Source organism: Amia ocellicauda, chromosome 9, assembly GCF_036373705.1.
Source record: "Amia ocellicauda isolate fAmiCal2 chromosome 9, fAmiCal2.hap1, whole genome shotgun sequence".
Classification (NCBI taxonomy): Eukaryota; Metazoa; Chordata; class Actinopteri; order Amiiformes; family Amiidae; genus Amia; species Amia ocellicauda.
This window is the reverse complement of record NC_089858.1, coordinates 25290517-25306857: the sequence shown is the minus strand read 5'-3', so window position 1 is coordinate 25306857 and position 16341 is coordinate 25290517. Positions and strand designations below refer to the sequence as shown.

The 16341-nt window shown below is 38.5% G+C and overlaps 1 protein-coding gene across 2 annotated transcripts in view; it reads right to left on the bottom strand.

Moving 5' to 3' along the window:
- Positions 1-10991, bottom strand: part of fa2h (fatty acid 2-hydroxylase) — a 35255-nt gene extending 24264 nt beyond the window's left edge. The window contains exon 1 of one of the 2 annotated variants that reach the window (XM_066713846.1): positions 10603-10991. In XM_066713846.1, the coding sequence (XP_066569943.1) occupies positions 10603-10878 (276 nt within the window). In that variant the 5' untranslated portion in view covers positions 10879-10991. The remainder of the gene's footprint in view (positions 1-10602) is intronic. The other variant, XM_066713845.1, reaches the window with a different exon arrangement.
- Positions 10992-16341: the final 5350 nt, after the last annotated feature.

The following is a 16341-nucleotide window of genomic DNA, read 5'->3' as shown; positions in this document are numbered from 1 at the left end:
TACAAAATACTTATGTATACATACAGTTAGGTCCATAAATATTTTGACAGTAACACAATTGTCATCATTTTGGCTCTGTATGCCACCATAATGGATTTGAAAGGAAACAAGGTGTGCTTTGTGTGTAAACCTTCATCTTTAATTTGAGGGTAGTTACATCCAAATTGGGTGAACGGTGTAGGAATTACACCCATTTTTATACGTGGTCCCCCCAATTGTAGGGGATCAAAAGTAATTGGACAAACTAACATAATCATGAATTAAATTGTGAGTTTCAATACTTGGTTGCAAATCCTTTGCAGTCAATGACTGCCTGAAGTCTGGAACCCATAGACATCAGCAGATGCTGTGTTTCTTCCCTGGTGATGCTCTGCCAGGCCTGCACTGCAGCTGTCTTTAGTTCCTGCTTGTTCTTGGGGTGTTTTGGCTTCAGCAAGTGAAATGCTGCTCAATTGGATTCAGGTCAGGTGATTGACTTGGCCATTGCAGAACATTCCACTTCTTCGCCTTAAAAAAGTCTTGGGTTGCTTTCCAATGAGTTTTGAAGCATTTGGCTGAATCTGAGCAGATAATAAAGCCCTAAACACTTCAGAATTCATCCTGCTGCTTTTGTCAGCAGTCACATCATCAATAAATACAAGGGAACCAGTTCCCCTGGCAGTCATACATGCCCATGCCATAACATGCTTCACAGATGAGGTGGTCTGCTTCGCATTATGAGTAGTTCCTTCCCTTCTCCATACTCTTCTCTTCCCATCATTCTGGTACAAGTTGATCTTTGTCTCATCTGTCCATAGGATGTTGTTCCAGAACTGTACAGGGTTCTTTAGATGATTTTTGGCAAACTCTAATCTGGTCTTCCTGTTTCCTGTCTACATCTTGTGGTAAACCCTCTGTATTTACTCTGGTGAAGTCTTCTCTTGATTGTTGACTTTGACACAGATACGCCTACCTCCTGGAGGGTGTTCTTGATCTGGCCAACTGTTGTGAAGGGGTTTTTCTTTACCAGTCATCCACCACAGTTGTTTTCTGTGGTCTTCCGTGCCTTTTGGTGTTCCTGAGCTCATCAGTGCGTTCTTTCTTTTTAAGAATGTACAAAACAGCTGATTTGGCCACACCTAATGTTTTTTGCTATCTCTCTTATTGGTTTGTTTTGATTTCTAAGGCAAAACTGAAGGCAAAACGCCCCAAGAACAAGCAGGAACTAAAGACAGCTGCAGTACAGGCCTGGCAGAGCATCACCAGGGAAGAAACACAGCATCTGCTGATGTCTATGGGTTCCAGACTTCAGGCAGTCATTGACTGCAAAGGATTTGCAACCAAGTATTAAATTGTGAGTTTCAATTCATGATTATGTTAGTTTGTCCAATTACTTTTGAGCCCCTACAATTGGGGGGGAACACCTATAAAAATGGGTGTAATTCCTGTAATGTTCACCCAATTTGGATGTAATTACCCTCAAATTAAAGATGAAGGTTTACACACAAAGCACATCTTGATTGTTTCCTTTCAAATCCATTATGGTGGCATACAGTGCCAAAATAATGACAATTGTGTCACTGTCCAAATATTTATGGACCTAGCTGTATACATATCTGTTTCCTGTATGGCATACAATGAGTATTAATGTATTTATTTATCACTGAAAAGCATGTTAAACGTAATGCACAATAAGATGCACAGATTAATAGCACCTGAAAGAGAAAATTGCTCCGGGAAAGTATTTTACCATGAGCTTTATTAGAAATTCAATTCCATTGTAAATGTCCTAGAGCAATATGGATAAAGACAAGAAGAGCTTTGAGAGAAACATGTTCAAATAGGGTTTCTGGACATTCCAACAGTGAGCAAAAGCATTCCAATAGTTTAGACTTCCATTGTCTGCTTTACAAACTAGAAGGTTATCACCAGGCCCACTGGCAGTGCAGCCCTCACCCTGGCTTCAGTCATGTGTTTACAGTAAACACATTGGACTGCCCACATGATAACAGAAGGGCACACATGAAGGCAAATATGCACAAGACTGGACAACTCAAGGGGGACACTTCTAATAGATGTTTCTTATGGAAACATTGCAAGAAAGGAGAACATCTGCCTGACTTGTGCCACACAATTGTGTTAGAGTAAGACAATCAACAATGTTAAAGCAACTAGTTAAATAAGCCTAATAATACTGACAAATGTAAACTTCGATTCAGGTCAGTTTATTAAACATTATACAAACCTTCCTGTACTAGCCAAGGAAAAGTGATACAATACAATGCAGTGGCCCCTTTAAAAATGTATACCGATTTTTTTTTTTTCTCCCCATTGATTGTTAAACCAGGACACAGTCTGGGAAATAGTCCCAGAGCAGTTTTTTTTGTTTAAAAAAAAAAAAAAAAAAAAAAAAAAAACACACACACAAGAGGAGCCTTTTAGAAACCCCATGTATCAGTTTTATTTGTGTTGTCAACACAGATGTGATGCCACAATCTGCCCTATGCATAGTCATGGAATGGGAATGCTAATAGTAGGCCAAATAAAAAACAAAACAAAGGGACAACAAAAAAGGACATTGCACACAGGGTCTAATCAAGACTTCTGTACACCTATGCCTTTCTGTAGAAATGGTTGAGACAATCTAAATATAACAATGATGCAAGAATGGATTCTATCTTTGTAAAGATTTATTAAAAATACAAGTATTACAACAGGACAAAAACACTCACCAAGCATAAAATCGTAGTGAAAAACTAATTAGGGGATAAAAACTAAACATGAAACAGTTAGATAAAAGTACAGTGATGTTTCCTTCCTCCTACTATAATATTCATAATTACAGGGAGTTACCAGAGATTAAGAAGGCGTTTATGACCGATAGGCAGTTTTTCCTGATTCAGAGACTGAACAGGTAATCATGATTCAGCAATCCAAACAAATAAATCTTGTTGCATAGGAGGTGGGGGTATTGAATACTAATCAAGGCTGTGACTCCAGTTGTTACATTAATATAATTTGGGATTGGCTCTGATTAAGCAAGATGGGACCAATGGCCTTCAGTTTTGTAAAATAAAAATGTTAAATAAAAAAGTTTTGTGGGGTCCCTTCTTCCTAACAGAAAACATGAGAAAATGATAAAACAACAAATAAACTAAACTTACTAAACTTCAGAGACTGGTTAAGTGAGCTCCCTCATTCAAAACACTGCTGTAATCCTTTAGTATGAAAGCATTATTATAAATGAAAGATATAATTATTGTGCCAGTCTTAACATAATAGCCATGAAATATTTTGTTTTATTTCAAAATAGCTCACACTTTGGGATTTGGAGAGGTTTACAGACGATAACATACTTAAGTACTCAGCATTGTCCCCGGACATGTACACAAGAGAAAAATGCATCTGAACTTCAATTTATTTCAGAAAACAGTTTGCAGTTCCTTTCAAACCCATCAAAGTGGTTTGTAGGGTCACAGTGTAAATAACAACACTGAGCAAACAGCAGAGTTTAAAATTTTACTTTGCAGGCTTCGCAATACAAAAATTCGAAATCTTAATTGATTATTGAAAATGTGGAACGTGCATATGGTGTCATTTCATGGTAGGTTTAGTAATTGCCATGAATGAACATGTTGATGTTGTACAGATCCATTGTGTTTAGATCCTAGCTGCACAACAAACACCAGTTAGCCATTGTGGAGCTTGGCATGCATTGCCCTGACGATACAACCATGAAGCTAGAAACACAAGAGTACAATGCTTATGAAGAGATGTTTCAGCAAGGTCTCCACAGTGACATGAAATACACCTAATACACCTACAAATGAATATTGGGGGTGGGAAGAAACTAAGCTCCAAGAATGCAGAAACATCCCACCTAAAGCACATAGATGTAAAGGAGATTTTAAACATGCTTGTGACCATTATTTCTCACTGCAAGTCCTTAATGTTACAAACCAAAGATGAACTGAGAAGAAAAGTACAATCTTATGTGGTCAAAAGAACAACTAAATGGAAGCCCTTCCAAAATGCACACCTCAGGTATGACAGGTAGAAAAAACTAGATAGCAGAAAAAAAGAAAAACACGTGTCACCCAAAGCATCACAGAATAAGTACAGCAATAGAATCTCAATGGCACGCAGTAGCCTTGTTTTGGCTGCATTCTAGAAACCTGACACACCATCAAGATGAAATAAAAATGAATCTTTGTTCCCTGAAGGAGACCGAGTGGCACCTGAGTGTTAGGTAGGCCACAGGTACCAAGAAAAAATAAAATGGGTCTCCCCTCCAAGCATAACAAAGTGGTTCCACTGTAGGAGGCTACATGGTTGGGGTTGTTTACAAGAGGTTCCTGGTGCAAAACCCAGCCCCAGACATACAAGGAGCAGGGTACTGAACATCCTCCAATGGTCATTCAGAGGAGACAGAAACCAGTGAGACCGCTGACACTTTAGCCACCCCCTAGTCTCTTTAAAGACACTATAATTGTCCCTCTATAAATATATATATATATATATATGTGTCTGATAAATTACTAATTTCTATAGATTGTTGTTAACCAAAAATTGCTACTCACTAGATTAACAGGAAGAACCAATGTGCTGATGCAGTGTGGTCTAACACTCGGGGGATTTTAGGTTTTAGATTTTACGTTTATCTAAACGGGTTTTTAAAAATTCTCTTTGCAAATGTCAAACTCACCCTGCAGGCTTTTAATGTGTCGTGTCTTTTGACCTGACACATCTGCTAAGAAATAAGCACTCTCCATATTTACAGATGCTTCGAAACTGTTGCCAAAAACAAAACAAAAAAAACAAAAAAAAATTGGATTTATAATTTGAGATGTATTCTCAAAATGATAACCCCCCCCCCCCCCCATAACTTTATTATATAAAGTTGAGAGAGTGGTTAATGCAGGATTACTGAATAATCTAGTGCCATTTGCAAACATGTAATTCACTAATCTGTATAAATTAATAAAAGGAAAACCGATAAAGCCTTCTTTAATGGTTTTTGACCTGGGCCTAAAACAGACCAGCAGAATGCAACTATGCTTTAAAGCACGATTATATGAAGGTGACTTTGGCTTGTTTATTTAAGAGGGTTGCCCATACCAGTAACTGGTGCCCAGTCTATGCTAAACAGTGAAACACAGCCAAGTCACAATGGTAGCACCACATCATGGTCTTGATTGCTAGTAAAGCAGAGCTAGCCGTTCTAGTTGTCCTCTAGCAGGTAGAGTCCAGATAGTTTTGTGTGCATGTGGTCACCCTAATCTGACAAGTGGAAAAACATTGTAGGGTGAAGGGAAATTTATATATAATGTATTTGTCCAGCTTTATAGGTAAAGTAATTAAACTGCTTAATGAGATACCAGTATATGAGGAGCACACAATTAACAAACTACTTTAGGATTATGATGACCACATACACAACAATATAGAAAATACCTTTTTGGTGTTAGTTGCTGTGAATATACTCATTTCTAAAGAGTGGGATTCATTAATAGGGCTTACTGGGTTTCCAGACCTACTTTCCATGTCATATGAGTTATGCTTTTTGCAGGAGGCATTCTTTTAATGAACAATGACTTTGGGTCATAGCAATATTTTGTCATTACAATGAACTGAAGAGACATAAGTAATTTGTTATATTTGTTTCAGACCTCAAGTGTGACATCTGTCATGAGGATTAAATGAGTATAAAAAAAAAAAAGGTTTCACCCTATATCAAGATGTACATGATATAGGCCAGAAAAATACCTAAACACATTTAAGAGACAAGGTTAAACTTATCATAACAGAAAGGTTTATTGTAACCCAGGTGATTTAATTTAACTGACTCACAGTCACTACAGCACAATGTGGAAATATATATTTTTATGAGGGGCTATAATACAGCCAACAAGGCAAGATACAAATGATTAAGCAAATATGGATGGAAGACAAACACGTAAATGTTTATCCCATTATGTCTCTGACTGAATAACTAATGAATGGATCATTATTGTAATGCCATGCTCTTAAAACAGAGTATTCAAGACACAGTGATGTCTTCTCGAAATGGAAGGAAGATTCAAAAGATTAAGGTTTTACATCAGGAGAGACCTTTAAGTCATATGTACAAATTGTTGACAGGTGCTTTGTTGAATAGCAAATTACAAAGGATCAATTTTAATAGCTTAAAATGTATTAGTAAAATCAAACAAACTACTGCTGCATGTTACCTTATATGTTAAGAAGGAAAAATAATGTGTATGCCTTTGGATATGGTAATTAATAGGAACCTTAAGAAAGGTAAGCAGCATTGATCTTAATACAGTATCAGTTGGGGGCTACAAAATAGATTGAAGTTTCTTTAAGTCAGCTTTCATATAACCAAGGAGCAAAGCTAAACATGCTTGATATTTACAAAAGGTACAAGATATCCATTGCTTATGTGGGCACTACACACATATAGCTGTTACAATAAGCCTTCAAACTATAGCACATTTCTGTTCCTTGAGAATTTAAACACACGGGATGTCAATTTATTCTGTGACTAGATACAATATTTTATAGTCTGAAGTTGAAGCTGTTCAGGTGAAGCCTTCTGGAATTCTTAATCACATGGCCTTCCATGAAATTCTGAACACTCACAATCTGAAGCATTGTCCACTCAGCAGTATGAACATTAGAAAGAAAAAATAATACGCAAAATGTCTTTTCCATGATGACGATAGTGTTGTGTGCATGCCTTTAGGTTTGAACCAAAAATAATCAGTTGATCCGTTTCTTCAAGTTTTAAGTTTCTTCAAGTTAACTGTTTTAAGAAATTGATAGCATCAATGTGTCCTCTACCAGTGTTTCAACAGAAATGCCAGATTGTCCAATTGTCCAGATTCAAAAGCCTATACTTGATGTCATCTTTCCATTGGATAAACAAGCAGCCACTAGAAAATACAAAGCTGCCTGCAAGCAGTGCCATCGTAATTCGCTGCTGGCAAGGAGTGGTTCTTTCATTTTTTTCCTGACAGGTATGCAGCCAAACCAGATTGCACTACCTACAGTGGGGGAAAAAAGTATTTGATCCCCTGCTGATTTTGTACGTTTGCCCACTGACAAAGAAATGATCAGTCTATAATTTTAATGGTAGGTGTATTTTAACAGTGAGAGACAGAATAACAACAAAAAAATCCAGAAAAATGCATTTCAAAAAAGTTATACATTGATTTGCATGTTAATGAGGGAAATAAGTATTTGACCCCTTCGACTTAATACTTGGTGGCAAAACCCTTGTTGGCAATCACAGAGGTCAGACATTTCTTGTAGTTGTCCACCAGGTTTGCACACATCTCAGGAGGGATTTTGTCCCACTCCTCTTTGCAGATCCTCTCCAAGTCATTAAGGTTTCGAGGCTGACGTTTGGCAACTCGAACCTTCAGCTCCCTCCACAGATTTTCTATGGGATTAAGGTCTGGAGACTGGCTAGGCCACTCCAGGACCTTAATGTGCTTCTTCTTGAGCCACTCCTTTGTTGCCTTGGCTGTGTGTTTTGGGTCATTGTCATGCTGGAATACCCATCCACGACCCATTTTCAATGCCCTGGCTGAGGGAAGGAGGTTCTCACCCAAGATTTGACGGTACATGGCCCCGTCCATCGTCCCTTTGATGTGGTGCAGTTGTCCTGTCCCCTTAGCAGAAAAACACCCCCAAAGCATAATGTTTCCACCTCCATGTTTGACGGTGGGGATGGTGTTCTTGGGGTCATTCCTCCTCCTCCAAACACGGCGAGTTGAGTTGATGCCAAAGAGCTCGATTTTGGTCTCATCTGACCACAACACTTTCACCCAGTTCTCCTCTGAATCATTCAGATGTTCATTGGCAAACTTCAGATGGGCCTGTACATGTGCCTTCTTGAGCAGGGGGGCCTTGCGGGCGCTGCAGGATTTCAGTCCTTCACGACGTAGTGTGTTACCAATTGTTTTCTTGGTGACTATGGTCCCAGCTGCCTTGAGATCATTAACAAGATCCTCCCGTGTAGTTCTGGGCTGATTCCTCACCGTTCTCATGATCATTGAAACTCCACGAGGTGAGATCTTGCATGGAGCCCCAGACCGAGGGAGACTGACAGTTATTTTGTGTTTCTTCCATTTGCGAATAATCACATCAACTGTTGTCACCTTCTCACCAAGCTGCTTGGCGATGGTCTTGTAGCCCATTCCAGCCTTGTGTAGGTCTACAATCTTGTCCCTGACATCCTTGGACAGCTCTTTGGTCTTGGCCGTGTTGGAGAGTTTGGAATCTGATTGATTGATTGCTTCTGTGGACAGGTGTCTTTTATACAGGTAACAAGCTGAGATTAGGAGCACTCCCTTTAAGAGAGTGCTCCTAATCTCAGCTCATTACCTGTATAAAAGACACCTGGGAGCCAGAAATCTTGCTGATTGATAGGGGATCAAATACTTATTTCCCTCATTAACATGCAAATCAATTTATAACTTTTTTGAAATGCATTTTTCTGGATTTTTTTGTTGTTATTCTGTCTCTCAATGTTAAAATACACCTACCAATTAAATTATAGACTGATCATTTCTTTGTCAGTGGGCAAACGTACAAAATCAACTTGGGATCAAATACTTTTTTCCCTCACTGTATTGTAGGGGAACAGTTTCATTGCAGTCTAAGGAATATGTATGTATTCATGTAAAGAAGGGGGGTGTTTTAACTATATTATATTGACACAGTATTGTTCAAATTCCTGTTTAGCTTTCTGATTTTCTGTTACTTTAAATTTTAAGAAAAGCACAGCCCTTTTCTTAGGTACAAACGGTCAGGAACCCTCTCCACCCTCCATTGTTTTACAAACACATGACCAACCCTCAACAGGCAAGATCACAGATTTCAGCACTGAAGGTTTTTGTGAAAAGCAATTCCTGGGGGCAAATGCCACCGTGTTCCACTACAGGAATGTTGAGGCACCAAGGTGATGGAAAATACTGGTAGTTCTCATTTGACCATAAGGAGGCTCGTCTAAGGACTTTAGCAAACAGTACCTGAGGGGACTCTGAATGAACTCAAGTTAATTACAAAGGCAACAAATTTGGTTAGTTTTGAAAAACTAGCTTGTGGTGGCAATGGGAATGGTGATCATAAATTACATGATACAATTGTTAATCAGGTCTGTTGAAAGGGGTATACACTTCAGGCACAACAGGTCTACTTGTGTAATTTAAATTTCATTCTACAAAAATGTTCGTAATTACTGTTGTCGTCTGGGCATAGTGACAAAGATGCAGGTTGTTGTCCCCCCTGGCTACAGAAGAAACTGGAAACACAGTTTTAATGTTACTAAGGAAGCAGATCTATAGAATATTTCTGAATGTATCTGTGTTAAATAGATTCAAACAAGTTTTTAGGTTTCCCCCCCCCCAATTTAATCACTATAGATGTTTGGACCAGAGGCAAACGATGAGGTCTACTTCGGAGGTTAACATTTGGCTTGGAAAGGAGCACTGAATTTCATATTTTCAAATGAAAACCTTATTAATTGGAGAATACACAGCACTGACAATGCAAAGGCACCAGCATAACAAAACAAACTGCAAAAGCTACATGTTCAGAGAAGCATGATAAACCTGGGGTTTGGATGGGTTTGAATTTTTACACTAAATAATGTGTTATTCTTAAACATATTAACAATGACCACTTTAGGGTCTGGGGTTTCATTTTAGTTTCTAGCCATAAACAGTAAAACCTGTTTGGAGTATAATTACACTTTCCCATCACACCTATGTTTGGTTGAACTTTACATAAGCGTAACATCACAGGTCATCATATCTGAATTAAAAAAATGTCATTTTAGATCATTAATAGTGTTGATGTGCTATTGAGCAGGATGTTATGATTTAAGTGAAATTCTGACAGGTCTGAAATGAGGACATCAGTGCAAGCTGCACTGGGGAAAAGTGGGTGCTGAATTAGCATGTACCCACACCTTCATCAACAAAAGCAATACACTGCACTGACTCGGAGAGACAAGACAATAGTTGCTTAAATCAGAGACTGTAAATCGATATATTTAGGGGTGCGGTTGTAGACTTGCACTTTGATTCCTATAATATTTTGTATCTCTCACCGAAACTATTCCTAGTTGTATTATTGCTTTCTGTGCCAGGTCGTGCAAGAAAGAAACAACTAGAATGCATTAGTCCATCAGCCCAGCCAAATACTAAAGAAGCGGGGGATCCTCTTCAAACAGTAAATCCAATATACACTGATGAAGTTGGGGAACTTAACGCTCATTCTCGTTTGCCCAAGAACTGTTACAGCTCCCTTGAATAGAGAGAAATGCAGCTTAATGTTTAGATCCAAAGGTAGTTGCTCGTTTGATACGTTGCCTTATCACAAGTCTCCAATAAAAAGAGTCTGCAGGCAACCAAGGACCCCTCCCTTTGAAGTACAGCATTTGTGTTGGTATAATGATAGGGATCTTAAATGTTGCCACTGCCCGAATATCGAACTCAATGCAGACAATGGGTGCATTTGAATGACATCAATAATAACGATTCAAGGACTCTGAACCCATGTTGCACACACTAGTCTATGCCCAACAATGAAATAAACTCTGGTGTTGCCCACCTGTGCCCCCTCCGTGTCTTTGCTCAGCTCCCCAACGTAATACTGCTCCATCCAGCGCCGGGCGTTCTCCGAGTGACGGTGAGGAGGTCCCTCCATCTGCCGGCTGACATCTGTCCCTGCCCGGCTTAAAATCAGAGCCTCTCCGCCGGGGTGCCGTCGGAGGAACCCGGTCACATCGTAGACCCTGTCGGACAAGAGCACCCAGCAGGAGTCCCGGGAGCGGTGCTCGGACACCTCCGACTCCGAGAAGTACCGGACCGACGCAGGGGAGGACATGGATGCAGTGACGCCGACACTGACACTCAGAAAATTGTGATCCAAGCAGACAAGCCCGACTGAGCACTGACTGTGCGCCGCAGCCCCGGTCCTTCTAGGCACCCACCTGCCTGCTCATTAACTGGGGCTCATGAATAATTCAGTAGGCGCACCTGACAGGGCGCCTCCAGAATACAACCTGGATATGAATAATTCAACAGGCACCTGCTCTCATCCTGGACACCCACAGCGCATGCTTCCTTGGGCAAATCCAAAATGTATATATATATATATATATACGCTTACAATTCTAGTTAAAAAAATATCAGCCACATTAAAAAAAATCAAAATCAAAAAAATCAAATAACGTGAATGATGATGATGATATTGTGAAACACTAAATATCCCATTTGACATAGGTTCTGATTTAAAACCCGGAAGCAACTGACTTCCTATTTTGTGTACACGTCAATCTTTTAACCAATCAACCGTTAAAGACAAAAGTGTTTTTACTTTTACTTTTACACCACTTTATTGTGCCTATAACAAGCCTTTTGTAGTGTTCAGCATGGTGGCTCATATAGGCAACAATAACATAAAAATCAATCAAACAAAACAAATGTGTATTTAATTGCGTTTATTTATTTAGGATACACTCGTGAAAGTGAAATAAAATGCACGATCAGCACGGTTTGCATTGAGGGGGACGTAATGACGTAACCCATAATGCAACATGGGAACAAATCTTGCAAACTTACACACACACACACATGCAATATGTGAAATGTCTGTACACGTGGATCAAACTGTTATCTTCTAACATTGGTAATGCACAATATTAATTTCAGGACATTTAGGTTTATGTATGACTTTTATGATTTTAAAAAGGCTAATGAAAGAAAATCTTAAACCTGACAATAATGAACTTGTTTTGTAAGCCCTTGAGACTCCACCGTTATGTTAATGAAGGGCTTTTTCGTATATGTATATATTTGCATCATTGTTGAAAATGCTGCCCGACAAGTTATTTGCAGTAGAGGCGTAGATCAGACTGAAACGCTCATGAATGATTTATAGATCTGTCTTACTTTTTCGTATAATTTCCATAAAATGTGCATACTTTAATTAAAGTAAACGTATATGCGTAAGGCTCCCCAAAACTAAAACACGTTATTTTCCCATATCCAAAAACGTTTTCCCCCTCTTGTTGCAGCTGCATGTTCAAATCGTTCACTCTCTCGCTGTGCGCTACTCCATTTTCGGTGCACTTCCAGCACAACAAAGTTTACGACATTTCTTCAAATAAAACGACGGCGTGCCACCTCTCATTCCCGTACGGTTTTGGTAAATTATTCATTGCAAGTTAATAACTCGGGATTTCATGGGACAACTTTAAGCTCTATTAAATATTAATCCTCCTCTTGCAGCGCAAGCCTGTGCAGATGGAACAGCAGTCGTGCGCCCCTGCAGGCGTGTCCGGGAAGTGCAGCGCCGCTCAGCAGGACTCGTTTGAACTGCGGGAGGAAGACCTTCGTGGTTCCCTCAAAGAACAGCATGGTTTTGGTTGGCTTCAAACACATATCAATCAGCTATGGACAGCCCAGAAAACGTTTAGCCATGGCTCTAGATTCACCCTTTTATCATTACATCTTTTTACTACTGAATGTGTCGCAACATGATCGGACAAACGCCTAGGTGCACACCTGTTTGTCCAGTATATTTACATTAGATAAATAAATGGCTTCACAATAGAGCCCTACACATAGGGCTATCTCAAGATCAATGTCTTTCATATGTGGTTTAGTCAGTTTTGTGTATATCTGTACAATCCCTATTTCCAATGAGTTTACATCTCAGAGCGTATGGTGCTTTCTTAAAATCTAAGCTCACAATTCAATTGTAAGTGTGATATCAATTAAACAATCTCTGCAAATTCTGTGCCTAATATGAATGATCCTGTATAGATATAGTTTACATCTTATTATAGACAACATAACCTTACATAACAACCTTACTTAACAGGTGTTAAACTGCAGTGAATGAGTTTCCTACATATCTAATCATACAGAAATGTGAGACATATTTTTGGTTTCTGCATTAAAATTCCAAATGTATGTGTGTGTGTTTTAGCCTATACAATGTTTGTTATTTCTAAGTTCATTTAATAAATATCCAATTTTTAACAGACCACGTATTGTTTTTAATTGAAAAGAAAATAAGAAACATCATTACAAAAGAAAAAATGGATAACATGGCACAGGTTAACAACCATTCCAGTCAAACCCTAAGAGAGATCAGGATAAATGAGGAGGAGGTACTAAAGGGACTAGCAGAATTAAAAACAAACAAATCACCTGGGCCAGATGGTACATTTCCAACAGTACAAAACTGAGCCAGGAAATTACAGACCAATCATTCTCACCTGCATTACTTGTAAAATTTTGGAAAAAATGATTAGACAGAAAATAGAGGAGCATCTTAATGAAAACCATATTCTTGGAGATAGTCAACATGGGTTTAGACGAGGCAGATCATGTCTTACTAATTTATTAGAATTTGTTGAACATGCAACTGCAGCTGTAGATCACGTGAAAGCATATGATATGATATACTTAGATTTTCAAAAAGCTTTTTATAAGGTTCCACACCAAAGACTGATCCTCAAATTGGAAGCTGCAGGCATTCAGGGTAATGTAAGTAGATGGATTATGAACCGGCTGATGTATAGGAAACAGAGGGTGTCGATTAGAGGAGTTGCTTCTAATTGGAGTGAGGTTGTTAGTGGAGTTCCACAGGGATCAGTATTTGCATCTGTATTTTTTCTATATTATCTATATTAATGATCTGGACTCTGAGAAAGTTAGCAAACTTGTCAAATTTGCAGATGATACTAAAATAGGTGGCTCAGCAGATACAATCTCGGCAGCACAGGCTATTCAAAGGGACTTAGATAATATTCAGTTGTGGGCGACACCTGGCAGATGAAATTCAGTGTGGACAAGTACAAGGTAATACACGCAAGTAACAAAAATGTCCACTATAATTACACTATGGGAGGAATAGAAGTAGATGAAGTAACACATGAGAAAGACCTAGGAGTCTATGTGGACTCCTCACTTTCTCCATCCAAACAATGTGGGGAAGCAATAAAAAAGGCAAACAGGATGCTAGGGTATATTGTCAAAAGTGTAGAATTTAAAACAAGGCCAGTGATGTTCAGACTGTACAATGCACTAGTTAGAGCTCATCTGGATACTGTGGACAGTTCTGGTCTCCACACTTCAAGGAAGATATCGCTGCTCTAGAGGCAGTTCAGAGGAGAGCAACCAGACTTATTCCAGGTCTGAAGGGAAAGTCCTACTGAGAGACTGAGGGAACTGAACCTTTTCACCCTGGAACAGAGGAGAATACGTGGGGACTTGATTCAAGTCTTCAAAATCATGAAGGGCATTGACCACATCAAACCAGAGGAGCTTTTCCAGATCAGCAGGGACACACGAACCCGGGGACACAAATGGAAATTTGGCTTCAAGGCATTCAAAACAGAAAACAGGAGACACTTCTTTACACAGATAGTAGTCACAATCTGGAACAAACTCCCCAGCGATGTGGTTGAAGCTGAAAGTTTGGGAACATTTAAAAATAGACTGGATAGGATCCTTGGATCACTTAGTTATTAATGGACACCAAACGAGCACGATGGGGCGAATGGCCTCCTCTCGTTTGTAAACTTTCTTATGTTCTTCTTATGTTGTTATTAACTTCCATAACTTTAAATTCTACCAGTATAATTTCAAGAGGGTGTGGTTTCTTTGTACAATGTAGACATGTGTCGTCTTAAGTAATTTGTTTCAGTAGGTACTGGCTAGGTGAGTTTTACTAACTGGTATTTTTTTTATCTTCCATACATCCTGAATTCTTAGAATTGTTATTTGAAAACCACTCACAACGCATTCAAAAGATGTCATTGGGAAACAATGCCACATTGCAAGACCTAAGTTGATGTAGTCAAATTGGGCATTAGGTCAGTGGGACACATCAAATATGATTATACTGTAAACCCAATGCTTCAAATTTCTTAACTGGAATTCTGTCTTGATTTTCTGAGACCACTTCATCTTATAGAAAATCAGAACATCTTGTGGGTAAATAAGCAAAAAAGTGGACAGGCTCACTTTATGCCTGAATAGTTTAAATCACTAATTATTAACTTTTTGCATAGGTATATTAAAGGTAACAGTTATCATATAAACACAGCTTTATACTTTCAAAACTCTTCTCTGTCAGCTTGTCCCATAAGCTCTTCACTTGGTATTAGAGTTTTGCATCCTTCAAACATTCTAGCATCTAAATTCATACAACTAAACTTCTCAGCTCTTCCGCATTTTGTCTCATCTTTTTTATCCCAAAATAACTTTACATACTTTATACCCACTCTGTATGTTATACTCATGAGAATATCCCAAACTTACCTTCTGTAATGCAGATAGCAGAATTATCTGAAAACTAAACAATGTACTTTTTTATCTTCAACTTTTAAATATTAATACTTTCTTTTTTAGTCATACTGTTCCTTTACATCTCTGAAACATTGGTTTCCACTGACAGCTTGTTAGAGCATGTTAGAAATCTAATGTGTAAGGAATCCACAGGACCACAGTCAATAAATAAGATGTTTATTAGATAATGGTTTAAAATAATATTGAGAATCATGTGACAGAGATATGGAGGATCCCTGGACTCAGTGAAGGTTTTGAGCCCTGAGAAAAGGTTTAAAAAAGTCCATAAAAGGGAATAATTGGAAGAATTCATGATTATACATTAAATTCCGATGAATATGCAAGGCTAACAGATTATACTGGCTACTGAATAATCAACAATATAGATAATGAGTAGAAAGAACAGGAAGGTTTGTCAAGGCATGGAAAATAAAACAAGTCTGAAGAACCAAGTGTCTCTGTCTGCTACAGACATCTCAAGACACAAAAAGAAAGGCAGATAAAACACAGGCCCCATATAAGCCAACATGAATTAATTTGGATGGGTTCAGTATAGTTGCTGATCAATACTAGAAATTCTCACAAGCATTTGGTTAAAAATAAATACAAAAATGTCTCTTTAATCCATTAGAAGAATCCTGAAGCAACCTCCCTGGCCCTCAAGCGCTCATCACATCAAAAGCAGCTTTACAACTCTCCCTGCATGCATCATTCATTCAGCCCAGGTCTGACCTGTTCCACCTGTAGTCACATGGGAAGGCCATCTTAAAGATCCTCTCTTATGGGAATTTAAAGATATTAAATAGTGACATATTAAGACATACAAATAAACATCCCTGTTCTGGAATTACATTTCTGTCAGTTATTCCATTGACTAATCATTTTAATGTAACATATTAGTGTACATTAAACCTTTTTAATGAAAGTATATACATATATACTGGAAAAAAATGTACTTTCAGGGACTCTGTTATACACTCCTCTC